The 18,920-nt window shown below is 49.6% G+C and overlaps 1 protein-coding gene across 1 annotated transcript in view; it reads right to left on the reverse strand.

Moving 5' to 3' along the window:
• Positions 1–11,825: 11,825 nt before the first annotated feature.
• Kctd21 (potassium channel tetramerization domain containing 21) overlaps positions 11,826–18,920 on the reverse strand; it is a 17,393-nt gene continuing 10,298 nt past the window's right edge. The window contains exon 2 of the mRNA XM_005357554.2: positions 11,826–14,760. Within this exon, the coding sequence (XP_005357611.1) occupies positions 13,949–14,731 (783 nt within the window). The 5' untranslated portion in view covers positions 14,732–14,760 and the 3' untranslated portion in view covers positions 11,826–13,948. The remainder of the gene's footprint in view (positions 14,761–18,920) is intronic.

Consider the following 18,920-nt stretch of genomic DNA (forward strand, 5'->3'; position numbering starts at 1 on the left):
AGACATGGTGACTCATGACTGTAATCCTAGCACGTAGGAGGCTTGAGGCAGGAGGATTGCCACAAGCCCAAGGCACACCTAGGCTACATAGTGATTTCTAGACCAGCCTGGACTTCAGAGTCAAATCCTGTTTCAGAAAACCAAAAATAAAAAACCCAAACCAAGCAAAAATGTTACCCTTACTCTGTGCGCTGTGCTAAATGCTTTCTTTGTATGCATCAACTCAGTCTTGAACCTCAGAATCTCTTGTCTCCACCTCCCAAGTGCTAGGATTTAAGTAAGGCAGGTACCACCATGCCCACTTTATTTGGTGCCAGGGGCTAAACCCAGGGTTCCCAGAATGTTAGACAGGCATGCTATCAATGGGGCTATAGCCCCAGTTTTGTGTCTTAAATAAAATTATTTTTTACTCTTTCTCATTTATTTTCTTATTTTTATATCCTAACCAATGCTTCCCCTCCTTCTCTTCCCAGCCCCACTCCACCTCCCCCACGTGCACCATTCCTTTCTCCTCTACTGTTTCCCTTCAGATACAGGCAGGCATTCTATGGCTATCAGTCAGCCATGGTATATAAAGTTGTAGTGAGACCAGGCAACCCCTCCTCCACCAAGGCTGGGTGAGGCAACCCACTAGGAGGAATGGGTCCCAACAGCAGGCAACAGAGTCAGAGACATCCCCCGCTCTCACTGCTAGGATTCCCGTATGAAGAGAAGGTTGCAGAGCTATAATAGATATGCAGAGGGCCTAGGCTGGTCCAGTGCAGGCTCCCCTAGATAGGATTTGGCTATGTAGTCTACAATAGTCTTGAACTTACAGCCTCTCTGTCTGGGCCTCCCAAGTCCTGGCATTGCAGGTATGTACCATCATCCCCAGATTTAATATGTTAATTAATAAATGACTTTAAGTATTTGAGAGGCATGTGATATTTCCATACACGAATGCACTGAAGAATGATGAAGGACAGCTACAACATTTTTGTAGTGAGAGTGTTTGAATTTTAATCTCTTAAGTCTTCAATGTGTGTTATTAGATGCCCATGCTGCTAATAGATCTCCAGTGAGTATTCCTAACCTAGAGCTGTGCCATTAACTAGTGTTTCTCCATTCCTGTCTCGACTCTCTGCTCCCACCGAGAGCTGTGCCATTGACCAGTGTTTATTCCTGTCTCGACTCTCTGCTCCCACCGAGAGCTGTGCCATTGACCAGTGTTTCTCTATTCCGGTCTCGACTCTCTGCTCCCACCGAGAGCTGTGCCATTTATTTCCCTGGCCTGCTACCTGTAAGTTTAAGATATGGGGCCTTTTTATGTTGTCCAAGCTAAGATGGCCCTCCCACTCCAGCATCCAGTGGCTATGTGTGTACCACATCTAGAAAATGAGTGTAAAATAAGCCCAACTCGTTCCAGATGGTGGTTAGTGCAAGTTAATCTTCTTAGTTCAGACTTTTTTCCTGAGAAGTAATCATTGTTTGTTTCCTCCTATTTACATGTCCTCTGTCTGTCTGTCTCTCTGTCTGTCTGTCTGTCTGTCTCTCTCTCTCTCTCTCTCTCTCTCACACACACACACACACACACACACGTGCGCGCGTGCGCACACACACACACACACATACACACACACACACACACTCCAATGTGGGGTGGGCTGGGGATGTTCCCAGGCACTAAGATAAATTCAATTTTAAGATAAAAGTAACTAATATTTTCACATTAATTAATGTGTGTAGTGTGTGTGTGTGTGTGTGTGTGTGTGTGTGTGTGTGTGTGTGTGCATGTCTATGCCAAGGTACATGTATGGTGGTCATCAGTCAGCGTGTGGGATTCAGTTTTCTCCTTCTACCCTGTGGGTTCTGAGGGTCACACTCAGATCATCACGTTTGTTGACGAACTCCCTTAGTGATTAAGCCATTTCACCTCCTCCAGTTAAAATTAAGCAGACAAATAAGCAAATATACATGAAGAAGCCACTGGGGATGATACCCAGTGTTGACCTTTGGCCTCCACACATGCATCATGTATACACACATGTTCATGTCTGCACAGACAAGTGATAACGGCAACAGAGCAAGTATGTTTGTGCATGCATCACAATGTGCAGGGATATCTGTAAGGTAAGTTCTGAAGTGTGAGTGTTGCATTCAAGGGTCTGCACATCTGGAAAGCAGTGCCATTCATCTCTCCCAGAGATGGCATGAGTTTGCCGCCTGCCCATAGTGACAGTGAGTGAGTGCTTGCTTCCCCAGGCACACTGACACTGGGATTTAACCTACTTGTTTTCCTTCAAACTACCAAGAAGAGCACATAAAACACCCCCATCGTACGTCTTTTTTTCTGGATAAGAATGACAGATGTGTTTGGTTTTATCTTTCTGATAGTGGGGCTGCATCTCCTATCCCGTCCTGTGGGCCGTACTCTGAGGACTTGGGGCAGGTGACCTGACCACAGGACTCAACCAGAATAGCTTCAGGCTGCCCGGGTAATTGAGAGCCAGGCTGGTGCCCGGCCTCATAATGGAGATGCAGGCAAGCCAAGTTCTATAATAGAGCACAGGGCCACTGCTGGGAAACCACAAATTGCTGACTCGCTCCAGCAAAGACTACTCAGAAGCCAAGTCCAGGAATTCTAAAGAGGCATCAGGATCCAGGGTGGGGGAGGCCTTGCTTTTAGAAGAGAAGTCAGCAGCAAAGGCCTTGGTGATGCTTCCTAGAGAGCCAGCGAGGAGCCATGGCCTTTTACCACCCCTGATGACCCCAGGGCAGTAAATGGTTGGAGCTAGAGTGGACCCCACACTCAGAGTCCTCCAGGGAGGAGCCTCCGACTGTCGAGACCTGAGTGCTCGCTTCCCATGGATAATGCACGGCTTCACCTGGGCCAGATCCTGATTCAGGCTCTAACCAGCTCTCTGAGTTGAGCATGTGATATACTTTAATGACCTGTCTATGTCTTAAATATCCTCTCTCCTTGCTTTAACTTTCCCAACCATAGATTGCTTGCTATAACACCTGTCTCAGAAGGTCAATGTAAGAGTCAATTGAATGATTATGTTCGTTTATTATTAGTTGGCTATTTACAATGTCCTAATGAATTATTGTTATTAATATCATTAATAATACAAGAGGACCCAGGAAGGGAAATGAGGGGAAAAGTGTTTGGAGGAGGGACTGACTATCTGAGATCTTGAAGAATCAGGATGATTTGACACATTAGCATGACTGAAGTTAATGTACAAAGGTCTCTTATATGTTCCTGGGCCCAGCTAGTCCACAGTGCTGGGCCTTAGGGCAGACCAATGTAGGAAAGAGGCAGGGGTAAAAGCAGGAGTTATCCGCTGAGAAGCATGACCAGTAGGCCTGGCTTAGATGGCATCGACAAGGGCTCTGACGTTTGCGGTTACATTGAAGTGTAAGATTGGGCACAGCAGCAGTTTCTGTGCAGTAGAAACATTTTCCTCGATATCAGTCTCTTTGGAGAAGACTTGGGCTTTGGAATCTTTAGTATATTCTAGAGACAAGCTGTGTTCTTGGTCCTAGATTTCATACTCTCCCCACCCTTGGTTTTTCGAGACAGGGTTTCTCTGTAGCTTTGGAGCCTGTCCTGGAACTAGCTCTTGTAGACCAGGCTGGCCTTGAACTCACAGAATGCTGGGATTAAAGGCGCATACCACCACCGCCCAGCAGATTTCATACTCTTTGAAACCACAGGAGCACGCGCTGGACATCTCCTGCGGAGCCTGGTGGGATCGCCATTGTCATCATCATCATATTATTTGTTACTGTTACTATTATTATTATCATCTGTGACAGGTCTCACTTTGTAGCACAGGATAGGCTGGGAGTCATTACTGAAGTTCATAATGGCAGCCTCCTTTAGATGCTGGAATTCTAATGAAACGGTCTGTGTCTCAAATATCCCAATCTTGTATTGCAAGATGACACACCCTTCCAGAGTCCACCACTAGCCCTCATTACCATGAAGCCATGGATTGGGATGTAGCTAGGTCCTGAGAGTGGAGCCTGCATGATGAGATTAGTGGGTTGGTAGTGTATGCAAACACAGAAGTGGGGCCTCACCAGGTACAGCACATCTGTCAGCACCTGGATCTTAGGCTTCTCAGCCTTCAGAACGAAGAGAAATGGGCACAGTTCCCTAATCTGTGCTGTTTTTATGAGAGCAGCCCAAATTTACTAGGACAGATCTATTCTCTCCCACTGAAGAAAGCGTAGATGTAGCCGTGGTCCAACGTGCCGTGGTGTCGGCAACACAGGTTCCTCTTCACCATCCCAAGGATGCATCTCTGTAGTGTGGCCTCTGAATCCTGCCACACACCTGACATTTCAGGTCACAGAAGGAAGGGGTGGGGATGAAGAGAGACATTTCCCAGAAAAGGTTGACATCTATCACCTGTGTATGTACATGCATGTATGTATGTATGTATGCATGCATGCGTTTATCTACTGATCTTGTGTATGCGTGCATACGTAGATGCTATCGCACACGTGTGGAGATCAGAAGACAGCTAGCTGGAGTCGGTTCTTCTTCCTGGAAATAGAACTCAAGTTCTCTTCTCTCAGGCTTGGCAGTCGATGCCTTCACCTGTTGAACCACCTCGAGAGCTCTACAGGTTCTTGAATCACACAACCATCGTTTACTCTAAGGAAACAAGGGGATCTGATGAATACACAGATGTATGCTTTTGGGTAGCGTGTGGTCAACCACCTGGTTACAATTAGGGCTAATACTGAAAGAAGTTAGGTCCCCGGGGAGTGGCTATCATTTTCCTTGGTGGTGTTGCCTCTGGTAAGTTGCCCATATCCCAGGAAGTAAGCCCTATTCATGCTCATGCAAGCAACCATAGGTAAGCTTTAGTGGGTCCAAAACAATTAAAGGCAGCAAAGAAGGAGGGGCTTGTTGGGAAAGGAAGAGTTTCAATGGCGAGGTGGGGGGTGAGAGAGGCCGTGGGGAGATACATGTATGAAATTGTCAAAGAGCAAAAATTTAAAAGGCAGGAAAAATGTATCGTGGTAGTATATTGGGTGTTATCCTTGAGGATGCATAAGTGAGGTCAGAAGGTAAGGTCACTTCCTTGTGGGCCTACGAGGCTTCCCTTGGGGGGAGGGTGATTATGTGTGGTGACCCTAAGAGTATAGGAAGGGACATCTGTGAAATATACGTCCCGGGGAGGCCAGTGGGAGGCGAGCTGTGTCTTTGGGCCTCTTCCTGGAGTTCTGGGCGATGGTGGACAGTGTTTCTGATGCACACAGAGCACAGGTTGGACAGGAAGTCTTCCCACAGAGTGTCCTAGGCTAAGGAGCCCTTCTCTGTGAGGATGGTCTAGAGCTGCCCAGACCCCGTCAGCCTTCGGCACTGCTCTCCCATAGCTGCTGCAAGCTTGGTTTTGTTCTTCTCTCAGGATCCTCGCCCTCCTGGAACATCTCCCCTCAATCTCTGGCTCTACACACTCCCCTCTGCCCTCTGAGTTCAGTTCAGAGGTTACCCTCCTGACCCCGCCCAGCTCTCCAGCCGGGGAAGGGGGCGGTTCTTCTCTCTGCCTCGTTTTATTGACTGGTGACTCCCAACCCTGGTCTGGGACTTTCCTGGAACAGACCATTCATGAGGGTCAGGCCTCGGTCTCCTCCCACCCGGCACCACAGTTGTTTATATCTTTGGACGGATTATGACCCCCATTGCTTTCCATGCACAGAAACAATCCCAGAGAGGCAAAAGAAGCAGTCCAGATCACACAGCTAGTTAGAGAGTCAAGGCCAGGCCCTGGAATCCGACTCCTGCTGTCTTTCGCCACCTCGTGGGCATGGGACGTTTGGGAAAGTCTGTGAGCGTCTCTGGGCCTTTCTTAATTCATCTTGCATCTTATCCCCTCGAGGGCCGCTAGGAGAGTGGTGGTGGGAGGATGAGTCTTGGCGGTCTTGTCTTGGAGTCACCAGGCAACAGGGAGAAGAGATAGATCATCCACAGATGTATTTTGCTGACCTAGTCCTCAAAAACATGAGAACAAAACACTGCAAACTCAAGCTGGCGATCGGGCCAGCAGGGCGCTGAGTCTACTTGGACGAAATACACCAAACACATTCACCGCCTCTTTCCTCTGGAGAGGAATTGTTTTCTGGTTCATCTGGATTTAAAGAAGAAAAAAAAAACCAAAAAAAAAAAAAAAACCCAAAAACAAAAACATAAGACAGTCTCTGTGTAGCCCTGGCTGTTCTGGAACTCACTCTGTAGACCAGGCTGTCCTTGGACTCACAGGGATCCACCTGCCTCTGCCTCCCACCTGCCTCTAAAGATGGGCACCACCACCACCTGGCTAAACAATATCTAAAGTTAAAAAACACGACTGATTTTATCAGGCTCTAGAGCATTAACGGAAGCTCCAGGGATGTCTTCTTTGGCTCTGCCTTGCTACTCCTGGGTCCTGGGGATGGTTTATAGCACAGACAACTGGGGTGCACGATTCTCCCTCAGCTGCTTCCCAGCTTCACTCTGGGCTTGCAGGGCTTCTGTGACAAAGTAGTTAAGGCTGGGTGGCTTAAACAACAGCTGGCAATTTTCTGACTTTCCTGGAGTCTTGAAGCCCTCAAACAAGGCCTCTTCGTGTGGCTCACAGTTGGCCAGCTTCATGGCCCAGGTGTGTAGAGGTAAGGCACCGTGAATTCAAAGGAAGTGACCCTCAGCAGCCTAGGGAAACAGTGCACAGACTTACAGAGACTGTTCTAGCTCGCCCATGCCAGATTTCCCTTCATCAGCAATAACTCCAAGACACAAGTTTATTTTATGTTCTATCATAGAGGAATAGAAACTGACAATTGGACTACTAATTGCTACATTTTATTCTGACTTTACTGATGCTGGCATTTGAAAAAAAAATGTATTGGATTGACAAAAGATAATATATCCAGTTTTCTGGGTCTTGGCAGCAAGGTCCACCGGAGAGGGAGCAGGTTGGGTTATCTGGCTGGGGCCTAAGATTCTGCTGCTATTCCATATCAGGTTGGGTTATCTGGCTGGGGCCTAAGATTCTGCTGCTATTCCATATCAGGTTGGGTTATCTGGCTGGGGCCTAAGATTCTGCTGCTATTCCATATCAGGTTGAGCAGAGGAGGAGACTGGTAAAGGGTCAAGCTTACTGAGGACAATCACCGGCAGAACTATCCACATTCGTGGCCGGAAAAAGACATCAAAAACCACTGCTGATGCCCCACCTGAGTTTTAGTGGGCCCTGTGAAATGAACCTATGGCTTGTTTGGGTTCTTGTTTCAAAGCTATTACTAACTGACCAAGGGGTTGAAAAGAGAAAGGCTTCCAAGTATGAAGAGGGCTTTGTACGCAAACATGGGAGGAGGGAGAGGGTGCAGGGGGGGGGGGGTTCCAGAGCCTGCCTCAGCTCCTCCTTCCCTGGCTGTGGACTAGGCCATTTCTCATGCATTGAGCGGTGGAATTTATTTACCCATTCAGCAAATGTGAACTGAGGTCCTCCCACAGCTGGGGGCAGTGTGCTGGGGTGCAGGGATAGCGGTGCCTCTGTTTCAAGAAAGCTCTGCCCTTTTTGGGGCGAAGGCGGCCACACGCCTGGCAGCATTTCCTCCTCTCGTTCTAGCGTCACTGAAGTAGACAAAAGGGTTTGTTTTTCTTTTTTCTTTTGAGGTCTGGCAGTGTGGCACAGACTGGCCTCGACTCGCCATCTTCCTCTCTCAGCCTCCTGGCTGCAGGCATTTTCATTTGTAATTACGGCACACAGTCACCGGGAAACGGAACAAGTGCCGCTGGCTCGGGTGTGAGTGGAGCCGGGTCCAGACTGCCTCTCCTTGACATCAAGTGCCGCTGGCTCGGGTGTGAGTGGAGCCGGGTCCAGACTGCCTCTCCTTGACATCAAGCCAGCTCTCTGTCTTAAGAGGCCTGTCACAAGTTTGCTTTCAACATAATGTTTTTTTTTTTTAAATTTTGTGCCAAAAATAGCCAACGAATATCACATTCTAGTCATCCCCGGTAGGTTCGCCTCTATCATCAGTCAAATAAGATGATCCTGTTCTGCTGGTGGGAGGCATTCAGGGAGTCTACACTGGCTTCCTGTTAAGGAGGCAGAGGGCACCGGGTTCCAGAAGACTGAGCCACACCCTCACAAAAGCCTCCTGACTATAGTTATGGGAGGGTTCAGGTGTGACCCGCCCCCTGTCACCTCCATTTTGCCTGGCCGCTTCTCCTCCCTAGTAGCACTTAGTGCAGTTCGGCGTTTCACCCTGGGAAATACGGTGGCGTAAAATGCAGTCATACGATGGCTCCATCAGCCTTGCAGCATCTTGGTTACAGGTACGAGCCCCAGGATGAAAGGGCGGCTGAGAACACAAGAGGCCAGTCCTCCTGCCTGACAGAGACCGAACGTGAATTGTCTGGGCTCCGCTGGCATGCTTCCATGGGCAAGCAGGTGATCTTCCCTTCCAGCTCTGGCTAGAAAAAGACTTTTCACTGGAAGAGCAGGCTCGTAATGTTGCAGTTTGCTGAGGAAGCTTTCAGGCTCAGGTCATTTGGAACACCAGGGGAAAAGCCTGGATCCGAGTCCTGGCACTCGCAAGCCTGTTCTGTCCTTGGCCTCAGTTGACTGGACATAACCTTCAAGTGTGTCAGATCAATTTCCAGGACGATTTTTGCCCCAACCTGGCCACTTAAATTAAATGCTACTTAATTAAATTTAATCCCAGCTAAGAGCATATTATGTGAGGGGCACCCTACTTACAGGCAAGCCATTTCACCTCCGTGTACCTCAGTTTCCTCATCAATGAAGTAAAGCCCTTTTGGTGCAGCTTCTCTTGGGAATGAGAAGTCAAATGCTTTGTGGACCGTGAAGTGATTTATCCACCCAGGGGCATCGCTAAGCTTGCTGTCCTGTCTGTAAGGGCCATGCTACCTGCAGCCACCAAAGCACTGGCCACCATATCTGTTTACCTGTGGCTCTGTCTCAGCAGCCTTCCCAAGGATGGATGTGTGGACTTTATACTCATGGAGCCCATCTCTGGGACTGGCATATTGTTTAATAGAGCTTTCAAATGTCAGAGTTTAGTTGGGAGAATGTAATACACAGAATGATTTATAAATAATAGAAAAAACTTTTTTTGTACCGAGGATAGAATCTAGGGCTTTATGCGTACTTCGTGTGTACTTGAGACAGTCCATGAATGGTAAAAATTGGTTTCTCAGTTTTGGAGGCTGCAAAGTCCAAGAACAAGGTACAAGTTCATTAAATACCTGTTGAGACACTACAAATTATTACATCAGGTTTCCATGGTGGTAAACAATATCTGCTGTAAGTTCTTATGAAGAGAGATTGTGATAGAGGTCTTGTAGTCAGGAAGATAGCCTAGCGGTAGGGTGTTTGCCTAGCAAGTGCGAAGCCCTGGTTCAACCCTCAATAATAAGGTTTCTTTAGAATGGATGTAGTGGTACCGTTGTATAATCCTGGCACACAGGATGCTAAGGCAGGGGGATTGTCACTTGGAGGCAAGCCGAGGCTTTTATTGAATTCGAGGTCAACTTGGGCTACATAGCAAGTTCTTGTCTCAAAGTTTCCTTTTCTGTGGGGCCTGTGGTGAGGGTACTGTATCAGAGGAGGAGTACATGTCAGAGCGGAGAGTCACACCCCAAGTCAGGAAGAAAGAGAAGATGGGGTGGTGGTTCCCAGAGGTTCTCAGAGAGTGGCATAGCCTTGTTGGAGGAAGGCAGTGGGCTTTGAGGTTTCAGATGCTCAAGCCAGGCCTTGAAGGCGTAAGTCACAAACAATGCCACAGCAGTTTGGAATTATGATTAATAGGGTAGTATTTATTTAAAGGGGAAAAAATTTACAGATCACCGTCAGCCCTCTGCGCAACCAGGAAGGGAGTCTAGTCGCCTGCGGAGCAGGAAGTAAAGAGAGCAGAGAAGGAAGTGGCCACTTTTTTAAAGGGAGAGAGACCACGCCCCAATGGGCTGGTATCTCAGCGGCTATAGGCTGGAGGAGCGGAAGAACCTCCCGCAACAAGGCCTAGTGGCTGTCTCTTCCTGCTGGCTGCAGATCCAGATGTAGAACTCTCGGCTCCCTCTCTGGCACCGTGTCTGCCTGCATGCTGCCATCTTGTGCCATGATGATAATGGACTAAACCTTTAAACTGTAAGCCAACCCCAATTAAATGTGTTCCTTTATAAGAGCTGCCATGGTCATGATGTCTCTTCACAGCAATAGATACTCGAAGATAGACAGATAGACAGACAGGCAGACAAATAGAGGGAGATAGACCCACAGTTATTTTCAGTGAGCTAAGGACCTCCCACTACTAATCTCTTAAAGCCTCCATCCTGGGAAGCTAGCCTTTAATTCATGCGCCTTCGGGGAATTCATCATCCAAGGTATAGCTAGCTGCTCATTCCCTGCTCATACACGGCCATGCTTTCCCTGTGCTCTCAGGGTAGGAAGGGCAAGAGCGTCCTCTGCAGTCCCCTTTCTAAGGCAGAGTGTGTGTCGGGGGGACTCACATAACAGAGAGACGGGTTTGGAGTAGTCTAGGCTACCAGCTAACCCGAAAATGGTAGCCTCTAGCCCTGGGCACTGGGGGCGGGGCGAAGGTCAGATACATAAGGTTCAAACTCACTGCCCGTGAGACTGGCAGACAGCACCACTTTCAGAGTTGTTTGGTCACCTTGGTTCAGGTGGGACCCGGGAGCTATGGGTGCGTAGTGATCCTCAGGGTGACTCTGTCACCAGGCTACCTCCGCTGCTCTGCCTTGCTTCACTGACCCAGAGGTTCTGAAGGAGACTGAGGGCACCCAGCTGTCTGGGCAGATGGAGCTGTTAAAAGTCCGATTCTTGGGACCTGGAAACCAGCCTGGTCTCTCCCTCTGATAGGTCTGTTGTCAGGGCTTTTTGTTTTACTCTGGGAAATGATTACAGGGTCTTGTGTCCCTGCCAACCACTGCCACCAGCCCCTAGCCCCTGGATGCCCAGGCAGACACAGATGGTCAGTGTGGACTGCAGTCCAGGGAGGGAGGGGTGGCGCTCTGGCCACGAGCTGACCTTGGCTAACACCCCCTTCACAGAGCCTGTTGGGAATAATTCATAAAAGTAAGCTGGCACTGGGTAAATTCTAATAAATGCCGGGATTCAGGCCACACAGTGCCTAATAAAACACTGTGGAAATGGCCGAATCTGGGCCGCACAGAGGGTGTCCGGTGACAGAATGGTACCTCGGAGGCAGCCGCTGCTGGCCTTCACTGGGGCAGGCCTCACGCAGTGGTCATCCAGGTGCCTCAAGAGTTCCCATGGGCACCTTTCCTGACCGTGTGCTGCACGTAAGGGAACAGAGAGCAGACAGGGCTGCCGCCTCAGCAGCGGTAGAGTTCAGCTGACCGCGGGTGAGCTCCCTCTGGGAGTGAGGGGCTCAGAGCAGCCCACCCCTGCTCCTGCCCCACTCCCAAATCCTTGGCGATGACTCCGCCCACACTGCTCTGGACACCTCCTCTCTCACCTTCGCTGGGTAGCTGGCTGACCTCACCTGTGAGCCTGTCTCCATTACTCCACCAGGCAGCGGCTATGTGGGAGGTCCACCTGCCCTCAGCACTCTCCTGCAGACCCTCAGTGCACGCCTGTCAATTCCATCAAGCAAGGGCTAACCCACTTTCCACCACCCATAAGGCTATGCCACATTCCCGTGGCAGGTGCGCAGCTGTTTCCAGGCTGGTTAGCTAACTGCCTACACCGCGGTCCCCAGTAACTACTGAGAGACAGCAGCATCGGCTGAGCTGTGTTCCAGGACCAGCTGGAGTTCCTACCAACTCTTTCAAGGTACTTGGGGCATGGGCTAACCCAGCGAGGAAACAAATCAGAGGAACTCAGTCAGGGCCAGGGATCTAACAGTAAGCAGTGGAGCTAGTTCCAGCCCCGGTCCATCTTATTTAAGACCGGAGGTGTCCCCCTTTGGAAGCAGACACGAAGTAACTGTCATGTATGGTTTATTCTCACATTCGTTATTTGTGTGCTCCTCACAACAGTCCTGTGAGGTAGGTAGGGTTATGTGTTACTCTACGCCCATTTCGCAGATGAAGAAATGGAGGTGGCTCAGTGAGGTGAGTGACCTGCAGAGTCACGTAGTGTGTTAGTGGCTTCACAGGCTCGGCCCTTGCTCTAAGGTCAATCTGTTGAATTAGGAAGCACCAAACAGATGAAGAAAAAAAGGGGGGGGCAGTGTTGATTTTGGAGGGTTTTTTTCCCCCCTTGACTTATCTGACCATGATCACAGCTTCTGTTGTCCGGATTGTGTTCTCTGAAGAACTTTCTAGTACCACTGGTTCAGTGGCTCCACAGCCACAGGGAGACTCCTGGCTCCTGCCAGCTTCGCTGAAGGCAGGGAAAGGCCTTTGTTGCCTCAGGACCAGGTTTTGTCTATAACTATGAAAACGCCTCATGCACAAGGTGTAACCATGGAAACCCTTTGCTCTGTTCACCCCTGGATCCTGTTCCCGGCTTCCCTGGCTGTGTCTGGCGTGTCTCCAGCCGGGAAGATGACTCACAATGCACGGCTCCTGTTGGGGAGTAGCAGTCTGGCATTTCTAGCCCTTCATGTGTCCCCGGGAGGCCCACAGGTAGTTATGACGGGGAAGGCTGCTTTCTTAGGAGGAGTGGTAGGGGCTGGACACTCACTCCAGGGCACTCTGGTGGTACAGAGCTGTACTCCCTGCCGAACACCGTGTTCCCAAACCCCAGATCTCCCCAGTGAGCAGTCTTCTTCCAGCTGGACATGATCAGGAACATGCTGAGCCATGGCTGGTGGGGAAGGCTGATGAACTGGGGGCCATGAACGAGGATAGAAAGGAGCTAATTTTGCTAATGACAAATTGCAAAGGGAGGCTGAGTTCTGAGTAATGGCACCGTCAAAGTGTCTAGTCAAATCAAGCACGTACGTCTGTGTGAAGAGGAAGACCTAGCAGGACAGACTGTCAACACTGAAAGAGCTTCCTGATAACCAGCAGGGCTCAACCTTGGTAGAAGCTGCCCTGGGTAGTGAGCTTTCTGTCACCAGGGGTGTGCAAGCTGGCAAAGGTGATCCCTTGCAGGTACTCAAGGAGAGGCACTCGTCCCCAAATGTACTGGGGTGTCCTAGAGAAGGGGAAGAACTAAAAGCTTCTGGATTATCTTCCAACCCTGAGAGTTCATAATATATTGGTTTAAACTGTTGAGTGACGCTTCCAATTCATGGGAAAAGGGCTAGGAAAGTCAAGCAATAGGCAGGATCGTGACGTGTTTTCATCATCTTGGCTCCAATACTATCACATCTTTGCAGGGAAAGCAACCAGTTTCTGAAGCCAAGAACCCTCATTCAGCCTCTTTGGGAGGGCCATTCCCTCCAGCTGAGGCCTAGACAGGCATCCTCTAGGCCACGCACAGCTCAGCTTTCTCCCTGAGTGGAATCACAAAGGGTTCTGGGAACATACTGCATTCCGCACCACCTACACACGGGCAAAGGTGTCCTGGTACCTGGACGCACCCCCCCAGGGAGACGGGAGTCACTGCACACGTTCTGTCCTAGGAAACACAAAGGAGCCTCTGGTTCCCACCCTCCCCCTCGGCAGCCAGGGCTCTCTCTGGAGATGGGGAAGAGGCACTGACTGGAGTATGAGAACCCATGAGCCCACTGCTCCTCCTTCGTCCCAGCCAGAGGGTTCTGTGGGAGCCTAATGTGTGCATCAGCTGACTTCTCACTTGTAAACTACCCACCGCCAGATCAACACAGCAAGAAGAGGTGGTTTCGTTTGGAGGACACGTGGATTCCCGAAGGTGGATTCCCGAAGGTGGACTTCATCGTGTGGGATCAAGCCCTGCTATGCAATTAATACGGATTAGTGTAGGTCCCCGCCTCGTGCCTGGTGAGACCCTCCTCAAAGCCAGGCTGGCTCCTCCCCTGTGTGGAGGGGGTCTTTCTACCTGTACCGTATCAACCGGATGATCTTATTGTTCAGGAAGTCCAGAGCGTGCGGGTGGGAAGAGTCGATGCAGAATCCATCGCTCAGGGCGATCTTCAGCACCTCTTCCACGAAGACCTGGAAGCTGTTGATCTGCTTGTTGGCGGGCACCACCCACAGCCTTTTGAGGTTCTGTTTGGTGTACTCTTCCTCTGGGAGGCCTTCCACATTGGCCACCCAGTCTAGAGTGAGGTGGTTGGGGTCCTGCAAGTGGCTGGTGATGGAGGACAGGTTGCCGTTGGAACAGTAGAAGAGCTTGGAGCCCAGGAGCTTGAGGAAGAGGCAGGAGGTACTGAAGATGTTGGCGTTGAACACCTCCATGCTGGAGGACGACAGGCTGTAGATCTGCGGCGCCTCCCGCACGGTGAAGTGGACCGTCTGCACGCGCTGCTTCAGGGTGATGTTGAGCATGGCGTTCTTCTCGGCCTTGGAGAGCTCCACCTCCTTCTCCTGCAGGGCCTCGATCAGGGGCTGGACCTGGTAGAAGTCAGCTTCCCTGCGGAGCAGGCCCATCTCCTGGAAGTCCTCAGGCAGGTCCAGGTGGGAGGTCCGCAGGAAGTTGAGGATATAGCGGAAGACTTTGCCATCGCGGTCGATGAAGCAGTTGCCCTGGCTGTCCTTCTTGGTGGGTATCTTCCCGCTGAACATGGCGCCCAGCATGGAGTCGGGGAAGCTGGTCAACGTGGCCAGGGAGGTTGTGTAGAGCTTCCCCCCGACATTCAGTGTGATGGGGTCAGACATGGTAGGAGGCCAGGTGCCTGGAAACAGTTCTGGGTGTGTAAAATGAGAAATCCTAAATTAGTAAATTAAAATAAAAATTAAATTATGATCTAAGCATATCTACATAGTCACACGCCTTAACTCCTAATTACAGGTCAAGCCTCGCTGAGGGTGAAATGTATTAATGCCTGATGAATGGTTGATAACTACTGCATATTAGACTCACAAGGGAAGAAAAACGCACACATGTGCACGCACACACACACACTCAGGCAGACACACATAAGAATTTTTGGAAAAGCCTCCTTGGTGATTTCAAAAGCTCAGTAAGGCTGGAGAGCCACTGGTCTGTGGACGAAAGGAACACATGCCTGGGCTAAGAGCTCCCTGAATTCTTTTATGAGTATTAATTTGCATACGTAACAGGCCTATCATCTTTGGACAAAGACGGTGCCATCAACCATCCCTGTGGACAAGGACATCTGGGCCAGGATTTATTCCTGGCTTAAAGAAGTGAGTGCTTTGGCAGGATTCAAACTCAAGGTCCTTTTTTTTGTGACAGAAAAATGTGTAAATGATTCAAGATCATTCTGTGCGTCCCTTAACAGATGCTTTGTGCTGGGCTCAGTATTCTCACCGCATCAGTGCTGATCTGAAATGAACTATTTTCCTCTTCCAATTCACAAATAATTGTGACTGGTGCCATCTCCACCTATCTGCAGAGCTACCCTGGATCACTGGCGTCCACATGACGGTCCTTTTTGGACCCCTCCCCCACACCAAACCACTCGGTCCTCAGCCTGAAGCTGACTGCAGAGGGGTGCTGCTCCTGAAGGCGGTCTCCCCACTCCTTAAAAACACCCTTGGTTGGAGATGGCTCAGCAGACAGAGCGTACACTGCTCTTGCCGAGGACCGGGAATCAATTCTCAGCACCCACATGGCTGCTAACAACTACCTGTAACTCCCGTTCCAGAGGTTCTGACGCCCTCCTCTGGCCCCTGAGGGCACTGCATGCATGTGGTGCACAGACGTACATGGCAGGCAGGATATTCATACATATCAAATAAAAATAAGTAAAATGTTTTTGAAAGACGATAAAGAACACCCCCACTGCCTCCCAGCCTCCAGCATCTAGAGCACTGGCCTCCTTTAACTGTAAGTCCTGAATCTTTTTAAGGTTCTTGAGAGAACGAGCTACACCCACTTGGCTTCTACAGGAAACGTAGAATGGATTCAGCAGTGCCACCCTGACAGTGGAGGTGGGGACACCGAGAGAAATAAGCCTCAGTATTGCCCTACAGAAGAACCTCTGCTGGTGGGAGCGTGGGGGAGGGCAGACCACAGGCAGTGAAGTGTGCTGAACAGACAGATTCATGAGGAACTGGCAGAGGCGAATCCAGGCATGAGAAAGATCCGGTAAGCATACAGGTCCATGGGGGTGGGGTCAGCGGAGGCAGCACCCTTCTCTGTGTGGAGTGTATCTACACTGGGACCCCCTTTCTCTCTCCAGGGACGGGGCCAGGGTGGACAGAGATGCCCAGCTGCTTTGCCCATCAGTCCAGTGGGGGCATTCTGATACTGAAGACAAGCATTCGCCATCTGGAGTGTCTTTAGAGGAACCAGCCCACGGTGAAGTTACAAAAACTCTTGGCAGAAATATGGAGCAGATGGGCTGTGAGACACCAGGGAGATCCAACAGGGCTGGGTTGGTAAGCGGCCGTGAAGGAAGGGGTGGTCAGCTTTGTCAGCAGCTGGGAAGGGTGCTTGGGGCACACAGCTGAGTCAGGCAGGGGAGCGTCTCCACAGTAGGCTTGCTTTATGTCTCTGTGACTACGTGTGTTTGTTTTCACAGTACGCTTGCTTTATGTCTCTGTATGTATGTTTGCTTGCGGCCACACTATGTTTTTATGTCTATCTGTGTATGTGTGTTTGCTTCCACAGTAGGCTTGTCTCATTTCTGTGTGTGTGTGTGTGTGTGTTTTAAGATCTGTAAAACTTTTAACTCCAGATTACAATGGCTCTAGAAAGATACAAACACATGAGTAACCTCCATTTTGACCTGTCATCTTGGGTAAGAGTACCCACATGTGCTATTAGTCTTGGATTTATTAAAATATTCCTTTTAATCTTCTTACATTTACTAGCATTGGTAAGCTGTAACTAACTGGATAAAATACATGTCTAAATTTAGCTTATATGTCTAGTTTAAATATAACAGGTAATGGAGACCAATTCTCAAGTGCCTTTACAGATCTGAGAGTATGGCATTTAACAAAAGAGCTTCTACCACAGAGACATGCCAGCTCCCACAGCATCCTATAGCTCCTCCAAGAAGACGCGTGGTTACAAAAGACCTTCCGCCTTGAGACCTGCCTTTGGGTATGGCAAAGCCACCCACACAGCAAAAAGTGGCCTTCCACCCCTTCAGCTTCCTGGACGCTACACCTGGGGGATCTGATGTCTCATCCTGCCAAGGCAGGCAGACTAAATCCTCCCCCACCACCATAGGAAAATCTTCGGGCCTCTTGTACTCAGCAGCTACTGGCAAGCACTGCCTCTAAGGCTGGTGTTCTCCAAGGACTAAGGAGAGACTTGGGATTGCCTGTGTAGCTAAAAAAGCTGTCTCATTTCTGCTCATTTATCCCTCCCAGATCTGCTAATGGCATTTGATGACTTAAGGTACTGGTAGCTCATTATCTCATTTGTTAAGTTTCCTGTTAAATACAGACAGGTGTACTTCTTTAAAAGGCTTCAGAGTCCAGGACTAACAGGTGTATCTTTTAAAATTCCCTTTAATGTTCCTTTAAAAGAATGTCTTACAGCTACCTACAGGTTCAAAAAAAAAGTTTTGCTGCTTTATCAGGAAATCTGGTCTGGTAAAAACTAACAGTCTCCAGAGCCTATTTTAACCCTACCCATTTTACAGGTCACTCCTGCTGTCTGGACCAAGACCAACTTTCAAAGGGCCCTCCAGACAACGCCAAAACCTGCACCAGCTCCTGGGACTTCACCACTGGTACCTACCAACTAAAATCTGGTCTTATCTGCTCTTGTGTCTCAGCTATTCACCCAAGCCTCTCCTCTACAACCAGGGCACTTCTCCTGTCCCATTCTTTCTGGCAGTTAATGACTTCCCATGACTAGCCCCATTCACAGGGCCAATAATAACAGTATTTTTTCTCCTAGCCACCTGCTTTTTTGTCTCCCTCAAGGAACAGCTGCCTGAGCTCTCCAGGATGACAGCAAACCGGATGTGTCTCCAGCCGCACCTCTTGCTGCGCGTGAGCCCACCAACTCCCAGCTCTCCCCTCTCCCATGTCGTGCCATGCCCGCAAGAAGTAGCCAGACTTGAGTCTGCGCCCCTTTACCCAAAGAAAATCTGAAATGCTTGGTCAAAAGCATCACCTCAGCTCCCTAACACCCCGTTATACAAAAAGTCTGGATTGTTAGTTAGGGGGCTTCACCCCAACCCCTGGCATCCATTTATTGGATGCTGGGTGGAAAACTCCATTCCAAGCCCCCTCCCCTGGGAATTGCCTCAGTCCAAACTCCACCTCCGAGCCTGTTTTAACCCTACCCATTTTACAGGTCACTCCTGCTGTCTGGGCCAAGACCAACTTTCAAAGGTGACCCCTCCCCAGGGAGGGTCAAGACCACTCCCACAGGCTATTTAGACTGCCCCCCTTTTCCTCTCTGTGTTTTCCCAGGGGCCACCCAGGAGTATTGTCACCCATTAAACCTGGGTATCTTTTAATTTGGTCCGATGGGGATTAGTTGTGTTGGCGGAGAGGTTGGTTGTTTAAGAAAAATACTAACAGCGAGGAAATACTGGAGCAAAGTAAGACCGAAAGCCAGCTGGGCAAACTCCAAACTCTGCATCTCCACGTCTGATGTCAAAGCGCTCTCCACGTCTCCAGCTCCAGTCAGCTTTGTTGACTGCAGCACACTTCTCTGTCTTGGGCTGGTTCCACTCCGTTAGCAGCTCTCCTCGGCAGGTGTCCTATGGCTCTGGCATCTCTAACACCTTGGGTTCTCCAAGCGGTCCAGGCTTCACCCTCACAGCTTCGTGCAGTGGCCTCTCCACTAGGCCTCCAAGGGATGCCCCTGACACATGCCTAGCCTCGGTGGCTTTATTCCATAATTCCTTTCTTCTATCCTTCTTTTTTTTTTTTTTTTTTTTTTTTTTTTTTTTTTTTTTTTTTTTTTTTT

This window comes from Microtus ochrogaster, chromosome 22 (assembly GCF_000317375.1).
Source record: "Microtus ochrogaster isolate Prairie Vole_2 chromosome 22, MicOch1.0, whole genome shotgun sequence".
Taxonomy (NCBI): domain Eukaryota; kingdom Metazoa; phylum Chordata; class Mammalia; order Rodentia; family Cricetidae; genus Microtus; species Microtus ochrogaster.